The following is a 17216-nucleotide window of genomic DNA, read 5'->3' on the forward strand; positions in this document are numbered from 1 at the left end:
AGTGTCATTTACCATCAACCACAACAGCTGAGGTGTAGTTAGCAAGAGGGGAGCATTTCTTTTTTTCTACCTGCTTCTTTTGGTGTTTGGGCCAGCCTATACCACTGGCAAATCAGCTATAAGGTTACAGTAAAAAAAAAAAATTAACAAACTAAAAAAAAAAGGAAGGGGGGAAGTTGCCTCATCAATTTTTTTAAGCATATTACAGAGAATGAAAAAAGCTTCCAGCATTAATATTGGAAAATACTCAGAGAGAGAACTGAGTAAATCAGCAGTGCCAATGCCAACCACATGCACAGCAGGCACCATTTTCCCCAGTGATTCCTGCCTGTGTATGGAAAGCAGTGCTCCTAAGTTTCCATGTCTTCTGATTTCTTTTCAAAATGTTTTGGAAGTCTGTAAAGTGAATTGTGGAATAGTCAGGAGGTAAAGCACAAAACATGTAGTGGCTGGTTACAGGTTGGTTACAGTGACAACACAGCAACCCATCAGCACTGCCCTCAGCCCGAGAAAGCGCCTTTGTCTCGGGTACACCTGCAGTGCCTGCTTCAGGCACATAAGATGGTGTAAAAATACAGCCTGTGCATTAATGGTAACTCAGAACTACATCAGGTACAATTCCTATGAATCTAAAAACACCGTGACAAGTGGATAATTAAAAAGAAACAAACTTTGCTTCCTTACCAAAGTTGCTTGAACAATAATTACTTTGCAGAGTCCCACTCCTCTTACACTTCTGCTGGCACAGGGCAGCTGTGGGTTTCACAGCTGTTTGAAGAGCAAAAAGGAAACTGAAGTTGAAATGAGGTATTCAATACAAATGCAAAGCAGTGTGTTCAGAAAATAAAAAATGAATAATCCCAATGTATACATTAACCAGATCTGGTATTGCAAGGGATGAACACCACAATAACAATATTCCTTTTCTCTGCCATCACTTCCAATCATCTTCTCACATGTGTCTCAGCTACATCTCTCTTCTAGTGACCTTATAGAATGGGATGGGATGGAAAATTTAAATTTGATTTTAGCATGATCTTAAATATCTAACTTATTCAGTGTTGTTGCCAGTTGCCATGCAGCCCTAGTAGTACACTTAAAGTATCAGAACATTGTATTACAGTAACATTTCAGAGGGAGGGGGTGCCCTTTTATCTGAAATTCCTGTACTGTGATGGAAGAGTTCAAATTTCTGACTTTGAAAATTTTTTTCACATAGCTTTATGACACGTAGGAAGGACTGTACAGTTTTTAATGATGACATTTGGAAACACAACATAATGTCTGAAGTATCTATTTAATATTAAGGATTGACATTTCCTTTCTGCAATGGATTGCTTTGTTTATAAACAAGTGAATACAGTTTGTATTTTTTTCCTCCTTCAGTGAATGTTAATAGTCTCTACTTAGCTAACCCTTGCTATGTAATCTGTTGTGATGTGTATTTTTAAGGCTTTTATGTCCTTTTCAAGTATTTGTTAGGAATTAGTCAATGACACTATAATTATTGGAAACATGGAGCTGATACAGACAGATTTAAAAAAACCCAAACCCCTATATAATCCTAAAGAAAAACTAAATTAGTGATGAGAAATATCTTGGTAGTTTTTTACTTTTTTCAGAATGGAACATTTTGCCGAAGTTTTATTCAGCCTACATTTTCTGAAAAAGAACTTATAACTAATTTTCCAATCAGCAATTTATACTGGTGTTTCTTTTTAATTGAATTAATTGATTATTTTAATAATTTTCCAAGTTTCTGAGAGTCAACGGAATGGCATTAAAATTACTTAGTCTTCGGTGTTATGCCCATGGCTGTTAGAACATCTGCATATTCATTGTTTTGCCTTTCAGATCCAAAGTTTAAAAATTTAACTCCATATTTTTCATTTATTTCAGGTCAGTTGTTCATTTGTGGGTTGGATTTTTTTTTTTTTTTTCAGTCTTCACATAAGTGGTACCCAATGAGACCCTTTAGAAAGATCAGTGCCTCCCCCAAGGAAAAGTGTTCTGAAGAGCACGTGACTATGTCAGTGGAGGCACACCCAGTCCTGTTCTCCATGATGTATCCTCAGTCCTACAGTCAGATCTGCAGGGTGAGGGGAGTGGAACACCCCACTGCCATCTCATCCGCTGCCTTGACGTGTCTGCTCAGTTCTTTCCTAACAGTGCACTTCCAAAAACATTTATAATTATACGCTGAATTGTTTTTTATAAAGTGGCTTCTGTGTAGATTATAATGTAGAAATAATACACTATATTCGGCTCCTAGAACTTTAAACTAAATTATAATTTTTCAAATTATTGTTGTTTCAGATCAGAGTTAGTGCTTGGCAGGGTGCCATGCCATTTAGTTACCTTTCCTGACATCAGTTCCTAGGTCAGGTAGGTTCCTCCTATCTCAATCCTCCATGTGGTACACCAAAAATTAAGAAGTTAATGTTCCTTGAGCCTTTCAATTCAGTGTCCATAGCAGGAAGATAAGAAATGTAGCAGGTAGATGAGTCACATTTGCATGTGAAGTGCTGGGGTTCAACCCCCAGCCCTGAATGAGGGTTGCCATATGGATGATGTCCACAACCAGGCAAGAAAGACCCTCCTGATTGGTTTTCACCCAGGGTCTGGCCAGCCTTGGGTGAGAACTGATGAGGAGATCACCACCAGGTGCCCCCTCCTTCCACATTAACTTGGAGGCAGGGCAGGGAGCGACCTCTGTAAGAACTGACTCTGCTTGCAGTGGAGTTGGGTTACGTGTCCACACAGTGCATGTGTTGTGTGGGGTTCTGGCTATTGAAAAGGCTTCTCAGCTCTTCATAGCAAGTGGAGTTCCCAGGATGGTTGGGCAAGATGATTGGAGTCATCACCTGGGTCCTTCCATCTACCATAGCAGGGTTCTGGGTTCACTTTGCTCCCTTCTGTACACCCTGTGCTGTGTGTGAGTACATTGACTTACATCTCCCTCCAGTGGTCTGGCATCTTGGATCATTGGTCTGTGACTTAAGAGTGGAAGGAAAACTTTGGCTGCTGGTTTGACTGTTGATGATAATATCATTCTTGGTTAGGCAAGTGGTCAGCAGAAGAAAATGCCAGTATGGTAGCTGCCAAATATTTGTTGAGGTGCTCTTATTTTTCTAAATTTAATACTAGGATTATGCATTACAAGTTATTCTTGTTTGGTTCTCTTGGGTTTTTTGGTTTTTTTTTTTTGTGCTAACACTTCACATTTTACTTTTTAGTTTAGTAAGTTATGGTTGGTGATTAGCTTTGCTGTGATTAGACAGTGGAGGCTGCCTATTGTTTCTACAGAGGTATTTTAGCAAACTATGAACTGAACAAGAACCAAACTAAAAGTCTAGTTCCCTATGGTTTTATGTGTAGCCACATTGACATGACTTGATCCAACGAAATAAAAAGATCAGTTACTTAACTATATGTATTGGGTTAATCTTCGTTACTTTTATTGATGTATAACATTTATTTTTTCAAGTACTAATATTTTTATGTAAAATAGAGACCGAGGTAAGTCTTGAAAGTGCTATTAAAGTTTATTTTATTAATGCCTGGAGTTCTGTGCTAATTTGAGCAGGTTTGATTTGCAAGATAATAAACTAAGTCTATTAAACTGGACACTTCTGAATGCAAATGATTGATCAGAATTTTAACTAAACTGTAGAGTTTTGGTGTGCTTTGGTCTGGTTTTAAGATCAGAAATGCTTACACCATACATAACTAATGAGACCTTGAGCAGACTTGCTTCTGTCTGCTTGACAAGTCTTTTTGAACACCTCCCCTCTCTTCTCCTCTCTCAGATGACTTTGCACTGGTTTTATTTTCTAACACCGAAGTTGTCATAAATATTGATTTAGAGCTAATTAGTAAAGTACACCTGGTTTGCATGCACATACACAAATGTCTCACAGCAAAACTCTGAGTGCAAATGTAGCAGGAGATCCCTGACAGCCTGGAGGAGCTGGGGCCAAGTGTCTCAACAAACGGCTTCGCTAAGAAGCGCTGAAGCGCGTTATAGTGAAGAGCTGAATTATTTATTATTAGACTAGCTGTCACATCAGAATGATTCACAGGTTATGATGATTTCATTTTTAGAATGTTTATTTTTATCTCTTTTAAATACCTCTCATTATCAGGATTTAAGCAGCACAGCTTTGTGACCTGCTGACAGGCCATCGCTGTCCTGACTTCTGGTGCCTTTTCAAGTGCAAATCAGGTTGTGTTGCAAAAATATCATAAATAATTTTGTTTTCTGCTAAAGCTGTATCTTAAATATGTCACATTCAGGTTATAGAAACTGTAATAATTTATCCCTTCAGTATCTCAGTAATGAGGTAGTTTGAACAATACCTTCAGAGAAATCCTCCTCTGATCTTTCATATATGCTGTCTGGTCTTAAATATAAAAGAAAAATTATTTTTGGTGTGACATTTGTTTGTAAGTTCCAATCCCTGAATTTTTTAAAATTAAACTAATTCCAAGAGAGTGTCATATTGACAGGATGTTGACAGAATCTGAATAATGCTCAGGTGGCTTCCATACCAATTTTGCTTGATTTTAATAACTATATTTTTACATATTAACTTATTTAAAGGAACTCTTTCTTCTATACAAAACTATTTCCTGAAATATTGAGAACTTCTTAAAGAAAAGAATTTTGCTCATCCCTTCTTCTATGGAATTTGCTAGTTAATGTCAAAAATTGAGAAGAGACAATCCTCTCTGCTGGAGTGAGTCACTGTCATACTAAACTCTTGCCTGGATAGATTTTCTTTTAATAATGTTAAATAGATTCTCAATTGAGTATATTAATTTTAATCCATTCCTTCATCTTTTAAAATATTAATTAACTAACCTTAAACCTGTGGGTTTTAATACATTTTCTATTACATTTTTCAGAACCCTCCCCTTGTCCTGGAATAATTTATTTCTCTGAGATGTAAAATAAAGCCAGTAAAACTTACGTGAGGTAGTAGGCACTGCTGTGGTAATAGGTAAAACTGTAGTTGTGGGTAACTTATATGGTCTAAATTTATAATGGCCAATAAAACCATCAGCTGTTAAGCTTAAATCAGACAAAAACTGAATAAACAACTCATTTCTCTCAGACAGAATAGGCCTGAAATAGAAAAACAAAATTATTTCCATTGTTTTGAAAGTCAAAGACAAAAAGCATCAATAGCATTCTTACCCCCCCCCCCCCCCAAAAAAAAAAAAAAGGGGAGCACTTTAATTATTAGTCTGAATGCAGGATCTGCCCCTAGACTAATACTGAAATACATATTTATTTTGCAGGCATGTCAGACACTGATGTTTTGGTTGTGAAACTAATTCTGATTAATCATCTAAACCTCTGATTCCTGAAGGTTTCATCAACATGAGTATCTTAATTCTTCTGTGTGACTTCATTGAATTCTCTGGAATGGAGGTCCCAGCAAGTCTCACAGATCTCATGAGCTGGAGTTATTCAAAGCACTTTATCAGGCCTTTGAAGTAAAAACCTGTGATCATCTGGCAGGTTTTTGGCAGGTGTTTCAGAAATCAGTTTACTCTGATGGCTGAGTTTGACATAACCAAAATTAAGTGTCTGGTTATCTGGAATTCTGTGGATTGACAGATGCTGTGGTAGTTGCACAGATTATGCTTTTCTTGCTGCAGTATTCAAAGAATCATAAAATCATTTCAGCTGGAAAAGACCTTCAAGATCATTGATTCCAACCATTAACCTAACTCTACCAAGTCCACTGCTAAACCATGTCCCTAGAACCTACCTCTTCATGCTGGTTGGGTGGCCTCTAACAGAATCCCATCATGACAGCTGCCTTCTTGGCCTTCCCCCTGACTCTTACCCATAAAGACTCAACCCTATTGTCACCATCATTAAGTTGCAGTCATTCAGAACTCTCCCTAACATACAGAGCCACCACACCACCTCTTCTTTCTTGGCCACCCCTTCTTCAAAGTTGGGTGAATTGGTGTAGATGCATTTCAGCTGGGCTAATTAATGGTCCCACCACCTTTCTGGGGAGAGAATCCCCAATTCCTACCTGACTATTCCCAGCTGCTTTCATGGTTACTAACCTATCAATAATGCTTGTGTCTTTGCTGCTGTGTGGACCACCATCCCCCACCTCTACTGAGACAACAGACTGAAAGACCTTATTAGCACACTGCCCCACAAGCTCTGACATGCTGTGCCCAGGCTCCTCTCTAGCAAATCCAGTTTCCTCCCCATCCCCTCTTTACTCTAGTTTAAAGCTCTTTCAATGAGCCCTGCTAATTCTTGTCCCAGGACCAGACATGTGCTGTAGACATAGGAGGGCACTGATTTGGAAAGATGGGCTCAGGTGACCCTCATGAGGTTCAACAAGACCAAGTGCAGGGTCCTGCACCTGGGCCAGAACAACCAGCATTACCAATAGAGGCTGGGAGAGGACATGCTAGAGAGCAGTCCACTGGAAAAAGACTTGGGGGTACCAGTAAAGGAGAAGCTGGACATGAGCCACCAATGTGTAGCAGCAGCCCTGAAGGCAAATCGAATCCTGGGCTGCATCAAAAGCAGCGAAATCAAATCCTGTGCTGCATCAAAAGCAGCGTGGCCAGCAGATGGAGAGAGGTGATCCTGCCCCTCTGCTCTGCCCTGGTGAGACCTCACCTGGAGTTCTGTGTCCAGCTCTGGAGCCCTCAGCACAAGAAGGACGTGGAACTGTTGGAAGGCATCCAGAGGAGGGTCACAAAAATTATTAGAGGGCTGAAGCACCTCTCCTATGACGACAGGCTGAGGGAGTTGGGGTTGTTCAGCCTGGAGAAGAGGAAGCTTCAGGGGGACCTTATAGTGACTTTTCAGTTCCTGAAAGGGCCCTACGAGAAAGCTGGGGAGGGACTATTCACAAGGGTTTGTAGTGACAGGACATGGGATAATGGCTTTAAGATAGAAAAGGGGAGATTTAGGCTAGACATTAGGAGAAACTTCTTCAACATGAGGTTGTTAGACCACTGGAATAAGTTGTCCAGAGAGATGATGGAGGCCCCATCCCTGGAGACATTCAAGGTGTCTCCCAAGGAGACATCAAACTTTGATGAGGGTCTGAGCAGCCTGACCTAGTTAGAGATGTTCCTGCTTATTGCAGGTGGTAGGACTAGATGACCTTTAGAGGTCCCTTCCAACCACATACATTCTATGATTCTGTGAAAACATAGGTATTAAGTGATGATGATGTTCAGCTGCCATTAATATTGGTATTACACCAACATCAACAGCATTAGTATTGATGTTATTAGACTGTGCTCTAATGAGGCTTCAGGGACAGGACAGAACACAGGTTGGAGCCAGGGCTAGTCATAGAGGGAGAAAGAAAAGGGAAAACCTAGGGAGAGACAAGATATTAAACAACTCTTAGAAGTTCAATTGGAGGTACAAAAAGTTATATTTCATTTTAAAAACAATAAAAATCTTTCAGAAGCTTAGTACAGAACAGTTAGTGAAATGGCACATAGTGGTGGTGAAGTTCATAATTCAAGGCAGTTACTTACGCTGGTGGACTGTCTCCACAATATTTCCCAATTCTTTTAGCATCATTGATTTCTCCACCATTAAACACTGCGACATAGTCATATCTGCAGTAGTTGTCTCTCTCCACATCAAATTTCTCAAACTTTAACTCTATTAGCTGCAGGGAAAGTGCAAATAACTCAGTAAGGTTTTGATCTGCAGACAGTGCTTTTCATAGTAAGGGAGAGTACGAGAGTGAGTAAATGATCTTAGCTCTTCACGTGAAGTACTAATTCATTTTTCTTTCCATAAAGGAAAAGTCCTTAAAGTCCTTAATGCACTTAATTGTGGAGTAAACGTATTTTAATCCATGTGATTTCCCTCCAACAAACAGTTCAACATACAACTATCTATAAACCATTGTCTTCTCAAATATATGCAAGTAACTTCTGATAAAGCTATTTTTATCAATGAATGACAACAGGCGAGTAGGTGTTAGGTACTAAGTTGCTTTTAAAATAACTGTAACAAATCTAGACCACAGAAAAGGTGTGTTTGGTGTCATTGTATCATTCAAGATCTGCTAAGGAAAAAGCAAGGGCCAAGTTATTGAGACACATCTCACTGATTTAATTAAGAGCAGAGTCTGAATCACTGGTTGCCAGTGCTGTACTTACTTAATGCAGAAACACAAAGGTGAGAAACAAAAATATTGATAGAAAGAAGATTTGTAAATAGGAAGACTAAAACCACGAGAAGGTAAGGAACTGTGTTTCCATCCACAATTTCCCTAAACCTTAGGGCTTCACAGTCATACATGAGAACTACTATAACTCTGGCATTTCCAGTACTGATGCTATTATCTCCAATTTGACTTGTATTTATGGACTTTTCTACTTGAAAAACAATGGACAAGAAAACAGAAATGGAATTGACTTCTGTGAAATGGAAGTCCTGCAGGATTGTTCAGTCAGTTGCGTGTAGCAACAAGGGGAAACACAGCATAACTACGTGACTGAAACAGAGGTGAGATATGCACTGAGGTTGCTTCTTCATATGATGCACAACAGTATTTAAATCACCTTTCCATAAACAGCACAGGTGAGGCTTGAAAGATAACACTGAATAGCGTTGATTGTAGATATGCAGGATTTCCCTTTAAAGATCTCTGTCTCAGACAAAGATGGTACTAAATCTTTTAAGACTGTACGAAGAAAAAGGAGTCATTTGTACATTGCATACACTTTAACTGATTTAGTGACATAGCAAAAATGATCTTGTTCTGCATTCATAGTAATGATAGCCTGTTATCACCTGGTGTCTTAGCTTTGCCTGGATATGGTTTTGCACTATTAGATGTGTAAGGCATCATGTTTCCCATGAAGTAACCTAGGAGGACTTGGTTTCAAAGATGAGTAACAGGCTTGTTTCAAAAGTCTTGTTGCCAAGATGAAAAAATGCACTTTAAACGTAAGTACCCATCTGAATAATAAGTTTGTGGTCAAGAAAAATGGCATAAAAATAACTAACACAACTGAGAGCCATAATGCTAAATTTCTCCATTACAGGCAAAAGAGCTGGCAATAATATCTACATTATTATTGGTCATAAGTGCACTTCACACTAATAAAGAAGTATTTAATGATAGACTAGTAGGTCTCCACCATGAGAAGCTCCTCCACCTTCTTTAATAAATGAAGTAATTATTGGTTTGTATTAGAAGCAAAGGAGTACCTTGTTTTATTGCTCACATGCTTGTGAAAGGAAAGTACAGGTACCAGCACCTAGGCTCTGGCAAATGGAAGGGTAAATAGCTTTTCCTGTGCACTTGAAGAGAGATGCTTATTCACTGCTTCCTCAAAAGCGGCTTTTGTCACTGTCAAAATTCTGCCTCATTTGCATGCAACCAACCAGTACATGAAAAATGCATATTCAGAAAGTTACAGATTTATGGAACAGGATCTTCAAAAGGCACAGGATATAATGCCTTTATTTTTACATCTTTTCTACTAGCTTAGGAAAAGTTTCTAAGCATATCTCGATACATTTGGAAAGAACCAGAGTAATCAGTAGTTTACAGATAAAAGTTTTAAAAATCACTGGCCATCTATAGGGTTGTTAAATGATCTGTATCTAGCAAGCAAGGAATGTGGATTAAAGGGGAGTACAGGAAAGACTAAGCTGACATTCTGCTTCAGTTCAAGAGAAAAAAATATCTTGGTAAATGGAAAAGTATGAAAGATTTGAAGAATATATTTATCTAGGGCAGCCTTTTTATTTGGAGGATTATGGTCATGAGCAGAAGAAAGTTGTCTTTACATGTAGACGAATTAAAAGAGCTGAAGTTGGTTAAGAAAACTATGCTTTGTGACAAAAATATTCAGTCATTGCAGAATTCCTGCCAAGGAACAGAGCAGATGGCTCAGCAACAACCAGAAAATGTGAGGCTAGGATTGAGATTAGCCCTGGAGCACAGAGAGCACAGTTGTGTTTGCCATATGTGGTAGGTGGTGGCAAATGACAGCTTAGTCTGCTGTCACATCTCTTCAGGTCTTAATGAAGTGGTAGCGTATGCTCTGACGGCATCTGGCTAATTAAGCAAGCATGAGATGAAGCTTTCAAAATATGGAAAAAAACCCCATACTTTATGAAACATACATTGAAAAAAATCCCTGTGCAGGACACATTCAAATATATTCCCTTTACTGTAAGCAGAATAAGATAATTTCTGTTTTTAATAAATTCAATCAGCTCTCCCTGGGTACCTCAAAAACAAACTGTAGCAACACTGAAAATGCTACAAATCTTGCTAGACTTAAAGCTAGCATTGGTCATCATCATGCTCGGTCCTGAGATGATCACCTGCTCTAACTTAGTTCGCATTATGTTCTGTTAATTAACAAAATGATCTTCAAAAAAATCTATTTTAAAAGCTTCAGCAGTCACAGATGCTTTAAAAAGTTTAATTTTTAAATGTATCAATGCCCAGAAGAGGGCATACAGTGTTGAGAAAGCAGAGGAGCTACTGGAGTGAGCCAGGCAATAGAGGAGAGGAAGGCAGGCACTGCTGGAGGGTAGGTGTGCCTGCACTCCTTGCATCTACTCAACTCTACATCTGCACTGCCATGCAGGCAGCTGTTGTGCAAGCAGGGTGGTGATGAGGGGCTAGCTGGGGCGTGCTGGTGGGGCAACGAGCACCTTACCTGGTTCTTTGGGGCAATGATGTGCCAGGAGCAGGTGACTCCCACGGGGTAGTCTCGCTCTGGCCAGTTGGGCGTTTGGAAGGATCCTGAGGGCTTCACCAGTCGTCCCCCACAGTACTGATCTCCTGCAGGTACAGGGCACCACGCTGAGCACGTGCAAAGGGGCCCAGGTAAGCCCTGCCACGCGCTTGTTCCACTGCAGGGCCTGGCTGAGGGGCACAGCCCTGGTGCCAGCCGGGGCTGGATGCCTCTGCCATGCCCTACCACAGGACATGGCTGAGCCCTTCAGCTCTGATGGTGGCACCTCTGGGAAAACGTATTTCATAAAGGGCAGAAAATGCCAGACACAGCAAAGTGGGGGTGGGCATGGATGGGCTGATGTAAGAAAAAGAGCGAGAAGCATTCTTGCAAACACCAGGGCCAGGGGATAAGAAACCACAGGTGCTAAAGCAGACACTCCCACAGCCCATGGGGAGCTGTGCCTGGGCTGAGGGGCAGTCCTGAAGGAACTGCAGCCTGTGGAGAGCCCACAATGGAGAGAGTTTTTTTTCCACCATATCACCACGTCCCAGTCCTAAATTACAAAGCTGCATCAGGTATCCAACCCTTATTTATTATATGATTATGAAACTTCTTTATTAAATTAACTCTATCACATCACAGTGGTTTACTATATCTTTCAAGAAGTTATCAATACAGGGATACAACTGGAAGGACTAATGAGTTAGTCATCACCTGCACTGCACCTGCCCAACAACCTGTCTAGTCTGGTATCATGCTAATAGCACGTCTTGAAAAACAGTCACTCAGCAGGTCAGTACCACCTCCCTGTAACCTCCCAGCCTCTTGCAGTTCATGGTCTTCCCAAGGACAAGGCAATACCTTTATGTTTAATACCTAACAAATTTTTATTTTGTATGTTTTTCTAATTTTTTTTAAACCAATCTAGAAACTACCATGTCCCCTGGCACAGCACTTCACCACCTAACAGCTCACTGAGAGAAAATCACCCTCTCCCTCCCTTTGCATCTGTTTTTTTTGTATCAGAATAGACGGTGACTGTGATCCCTGTTCACTTTCTCCATACCACTCAGGTCTTTAGCACCTTTTCCTACACTGGCCTTGACCTTCTCTTTTCCAGCATGAAGAGGTCCATGCTGTGCAGCTAGTCTTTGTGTAGAAGATTAACTCCATCATACTTGTTCTCTCAGATTACTTCTGACAGTTTTCTTATACCTTGTTCTGAGATGGGAACACCAGAATGGCACACAGTATTCAAGATATGGATGCATTACAGATTTATAGCAGTGTAACTTGTTGTTGTATGGGGTTTATTCCCTTTTCCAAAGGTTAAGTTTCCATTTCTTTTTTGATACCTATTGAGCACTGGATTGATGCTCAACTGTTGTTTTTGTAAAGTATCTGTTTTAAACCTAAGATCTCATTCCTAAGCAGTAATAGCCAATTCAGAGCCCACTATACTGCAACAAAGTTAGGGTCCTTTCCCCTTACTTGTAAGATTTATCTATATTGAAATTCATCTGCTATTTTATTGACCAGCCATTACCATATTGCTACTAGGTGCAGTTCTTGCAGCCCTTAAAATAGTTAGCCCTCCTCTTTACTACTTTGATTGACTATGATGGCTAAACATTTATACTGTTCTGTTTGTTAAGCAAGGTAGTAAATGAATATGTTGAACAGCACAATCCCTAACATCTCTGGCATCACATTGTTTTAAGCATTAACGTGGCTCTCTGTGAAGTTGTACGGCTATATTTGTCTTCAGAAAATATGTTAATTACCTCTTTCATACGGTTCTGCTGCAGAAAACTTTGCAATGAATCCACTTCCAGCAGTATTAGCATCTGAAGTCATCTGCACCAACATTTTGTTGCTGTTGGATACGAGGGCCCCTGGTTTCACAGTGCCACAGAACCTGCCGATGCGTTGTCCATTGGCATGGCCATTGTATATATCCACAAAGTCGTAGCGGCACAAGTTGTCACTTTCCAGGTCTAAATATCTGAAAGAAAGAACCACCACTTTTCCTTCTGGAACCTGCAGAGAGAAAGAGAGGAAGGGAAGGGGAGATGTGTCTCAAAGTGTGACTGACATCACATACATATCTGATCCCAGTCTTCACATTAGTATTTTCATATCCTTCAGTTCTTGCAAGGTAAGCTCTTTCTGTCAACTCCAGGCAGAGTGGTTTTTAAATCCTATTGGACTAATAATAAACCCAAATCTCTGGCCATCTCTGTTGCCATTATCTTCTTCCTGATTCCCAGTACCATCTATGAGCTAGGCTCATATAGTTGATTGTATGATTATATACCATCACCACCCAGGTCAGCTTGGCATGTCTCTTTTATTTTCTCCTGAAATTATGCAATCAGCCATGCAACTCCCTGTCACCAAGTAAGGGGAGAAGGATGAGGTTAATACAGTTTAAAAAAATATATATGGAACAAGCAATTTACAGTTTTGAGCAAATGAAATGGCCATTCTTACCTTGCTGATTTCTGTCATAAAGTTTGAAGAATTTTTTATTTACTAATACGACTTTTATATATAAAAAAGCAAACTTTATGGCTAATATTGTACAACCCTAAGATTTAGTTATTGGAGTGGGTACAATTAGCTTGAAGGCTGCAGTGAAATAATATTTGGAAAGAATATGTAAAGCCATAAACAGTGAGTTCAAAAGAGCCATTAGTGGATGTCTTCAAAACAGAAAAGAGTTTTGTTTTCTGAAATGTAAGAGAGGGCAAATATTCTTACACATCATCAGCATCTGTGGACATTGCATAAGAGGCAAGAGTACTGAGAAAGATGTAAATTAAGAGAGCATAATAGTTTACAAGGAGAAGAACATTTCCTGGGATAGAGCCGTGAGCTTTTAAGAGAATAAGCAGCACACTGAGAAGTGAAAACTATTCTAATGAAGCACTCAACACTCTGTAACAGGACACGAGGAAGGAAAACAGTATTTTAAAGTATATATGGACCCTAGGCAGGCAAAGTGTAATGCTCTGCCTTCAATTTTCAGCCTGGTAGAGTGGTTACCTATTAAAATAATTGTAGCTGCTCTATTTTACTGAGACACTGCTATTATTTTCTGCTTTAAATATATAACTCACTCTGAATATATCTAGAGCAAGTCCATATTTAAGCCATTTTATTTAGGAGTTCATGAATTTTCTCCTTCCTTAACAGTGACTCACTTTAAAACACCAGTTTGAGATAAACTACAAACAAACTGTTCCTATGTGAATTTGTCAAACATTGTTTTAATGTTGTGAGTTTCAAGTCTAGATAGAATTGCAACAGAGGGAAGAGATCACTTAACCCACAGAAGATACTAATACAGGCAGTAGCTTTAGATGAAGTGAAAAATGTGCTGTGGATACGTTAAGGTTGCTCGTTCATACAGCTGCTGTTATGTCCAGTGCTGACACTGGTCCTGCAGCAGGACAGCTGTTTGCCTGAGCTGTTTTCAGGTGCCCAGAGTCCATGTACACACTGCCTGACCAGCCCCACTGCAGCTCCTGTTGCTGCTTTCAGAGTATTTCCCCTTAAGTCCAAAGTTCTCTTTAAAAAAGCATTCAGTGACCCTGTGCTGATGTACATCAGCCCATCCCTAACACTGGAACAGGTTGGACATTCAAGGTCAGGCTGGGTGGGGCTCTGAGCAACCTGACCTTGTTCAAGATGTCCCTGCTCACTGCAAGTGGATTGGACTAGGTGAGCATTAAAGGTCCCTTCCAACCCAAACCATTCTGTGATTCTGTACTACTACAACAAAACCACAAAACTCATCTAATCTTACCCAGAAATTCCAAAGCACAAAACTGTTTTTTAGAAATCTTTAAAGCTGAATGTTAGACTTAAAACTCACAGTATTGACACAAGCAAGCCCTATAGCTGGTGTCAGAAAATAACACACAGGTATATTTAGTCAGCATAAGGCAAATATAGACACATGGTCATATTGTAAGATAGTCTGTGAAAGCAATACAACACCTTGAACTCATAAATAAATCTCTTGCATTCATTTGTCTTCTGGTCTGAATCACTGAAAAGCATAGTCATTTTAACAGAAAAAGAGATAAAAGGAATTTTATATAGGAATATGAGGACATACGGGATAGGAGTCAGAAGACCTGACTGTTATTTATGGTTATGCTACAAACTCTATGTGACTGGAAAAATCAATTCAAAAGTTCTGGCTGTAAAGATAGTCAGATAAAGTCATATTCAGATTGTTAAATTAAAGCAGCCTTTTTTCCAGAAGTATGTGTGTAAAATAACATATGCTCTTTTGGGGTGGAACACTCTTTATTCATAAGTTTGTACAAATGGTACAAGAGCATCCAAGTGAGGTGACCTTTAAAGGTTATCATGTTTTAAAACAGACTGAGCTGTTAAGCCTACACTTAAGATTGTCCAACATTTTCTGCTACACTGTCTTACAACTTTGCTACAGTTTGCTCATTTTTAAGAATTTTTCTGTTTTCCTTCAATTGTTTCTGAAATTTGAGAATTGGTTCTATCCTATTAGTTAAATAGTTTTGTCAGTGCTTATGAGATTTTTCCCTATTTCCTCAGCTTGCATTGCTTCTTTGAAAACACCCACTCCCTCCCAGAGTTTGAAGGAGGAAGTTGAAACGTGAGCATTGGCTGGTTCTAGACTAATAAAAGATCTTTCTGCAGTCCTTGTAGAAATGCATTCAGATTCAGCCAAGTGGATACTCCTCAGATGTATGCTCATGGATGCTCATTGACAGCTTTGCTCCACGAGCATACTGAACCAGCGCTACCGTGCTCACACCAGCTTCGAGGCACTCAGTCCTGTCCTCAGATACCTGCTCTCTCATGCTGCCCCAGGTGGGGCACAGGAAACCAGGGTGTGGGACTGACATGCACTCAAAAGGGAGAGATGCTGGCAAAGCAGCCAAACTCTGAACTGTCAGCTAACCGTTAACTTAAGTCTTGAGTTGTCAGTTCCACAGTGTAAGTAATTCTGTGCAGTGTTGTATGGCTCCTTCTCTCTTCACCACTGGCTATGTTATACCATACCACATTACATTACCTTAGATCTATCTACCTCTCCTATGAGGACAGGCTAAGATAGTTGGGATTGTTCAGCTTGGAGAAGAGAAGGCTCTGGGGACACTTTATTGCAGCATTCCACTATGTGAAGGGGTCCTACAAGAATGCTGGGAGAGACTTTTTACAAGAGATTCTAGTGCTACAACAAGGGGTCATGGGTTCAAACTGAGAGAGGGCAGATCTAGTTTACAGGTAAGGAAGAAGGCCTTCACTAGGAGGGTGGTGAGACACTGGAACAGGTTGCCCAGGGAAGTCATGGATGCTCCATCACTAGAGGTGTTCAAGCCCAGGCTGGATTTGAGCAATGTGCTCTAGTGGGAGCACAATGTCACTGCCCACGGCAGAAGGTTGGAACTAGATGATCTTTAAGGTCCTTTCCAACCCAAACCATTCTATGATTCTACTAAATATATTTAATCATAGTTTTTAATATCTCTAGCTTCTATTAGTTCAGTCTACTTAATCTTGGTCAAGACTATCCCTCACAAATGTACTGTTTCTAAGTTTTGGTTCACAACAGTCTGTAAGAAAATGTGTAGGAAAACCAGCCACATGGTCACAGATGTTTAACAAGGAGCCTACTCCTGATACTAGTTGTCAGAATAATCCTTGATCACATTTAGCTGAATTTGGGGACACAGGTAATTTACAGAAATGTCTGAGCTGGGGTCCTTAATCACAGTCACTACTTACTGCCATTACTTTATGTAATGATGTAATTGCTTATTAAAGTAATATCTGCCATTATTCACAAAATAACAAAGTTGTTCCAGCATGTTAAGTCAGTTAAAAGTTTGCAGCGTGACCGGAAGACATTAAAGAGTGCAGAGGATGCTGGTTCCACATTCTGGCAGCAGCCACTCCAGGTTGCAGCTGGAAATCCCAAGAAATTCCACCCTAAATACAGGCATCTTTGCAAAACAATACTTTTATTTAATTTCTACCATTTCCCTTTTTAAAATGTTTAAAACTAACATACTAAAATCTGCCAATGTTTATCCTAGGACATTTAAAATATTGCTCCATGAGAAACACAGGGGAGAGAGCGAAGGCCAGCATGACTCAGTATTGTTTACTTTGAGCTACGTTTGAGCCTGATGCAGTAAGATGATGGAATATCTCAAAGGAAGAATTAGAAGGAATTGCAGCTCTTAAGGAAAAAAAAAAGGAGTCAAGGGAAGAAGATGCTCCCCCTGTAGGGTGTGCCTTGTTTTTCTGTTTTATCCATCCAGCTGGTAGCTTTCAATGACAGAGGCACTTTAGCTTCTGCCTCTCCTTGTCAGACTGAGGATATCTGATCCATACTTGCCCTCTGCTTCCTTTTATTTTAACTCTGTGAACTTCTTTAGGATCAGAAATTATGATGCTAAACTCATGTGAAGGATGCCTTACTCCTG

General features: G+C 39.9%; 1 protein-coding gene across 1 annotated transcript in view; it reads right to left on the reverse strand.

Moving 5' to 3' along the window:
- The window catches only part of PCOLCE2 (procollagen C-endopeptidase enhancer 2), a gene marked incomplete at its 5' end in the record, with an annotated part of 23857 nt that overhangs the window by 2581 nt on the left and 4060 nt on the right, over positions 1-17216 (reverse strand). Inside the window, 5 exons of the mRNA XM_008946003.1 lie at positions 685-768; positions 4974-5128; positions 7543-7679; positions 10705-10829; positions 12510-12765. Coding sequence (XP_008944251.1) covers positions 685-768; positions 4974-5128; positions 7543-7679; positions 10705-10829; positions 12510-12765 — 757 coding nt within the window. The remainder of the gene's footprint in view (positions 1-684; positions 769-4973; positions 5129-7542; positions 7680-10704; positions 10830-12509; positions 12766-17216) is intronic.

The sequence above is a fragment of the Merops nubicus genome, unplaced genomic scaffold, assembly GCF_000691845.1.
Source record: "Merops nubicus isolate BGI_N331 unplaced genomic scaffold, ASM69184v1 scaffold13318, whole genome shotgun sequence".
Lineage (NCBI taxonomy): Eukaryota > Metazoa > Chordata > Aves > Coraciiformes > Meropidae > Merops > Merops nubicus.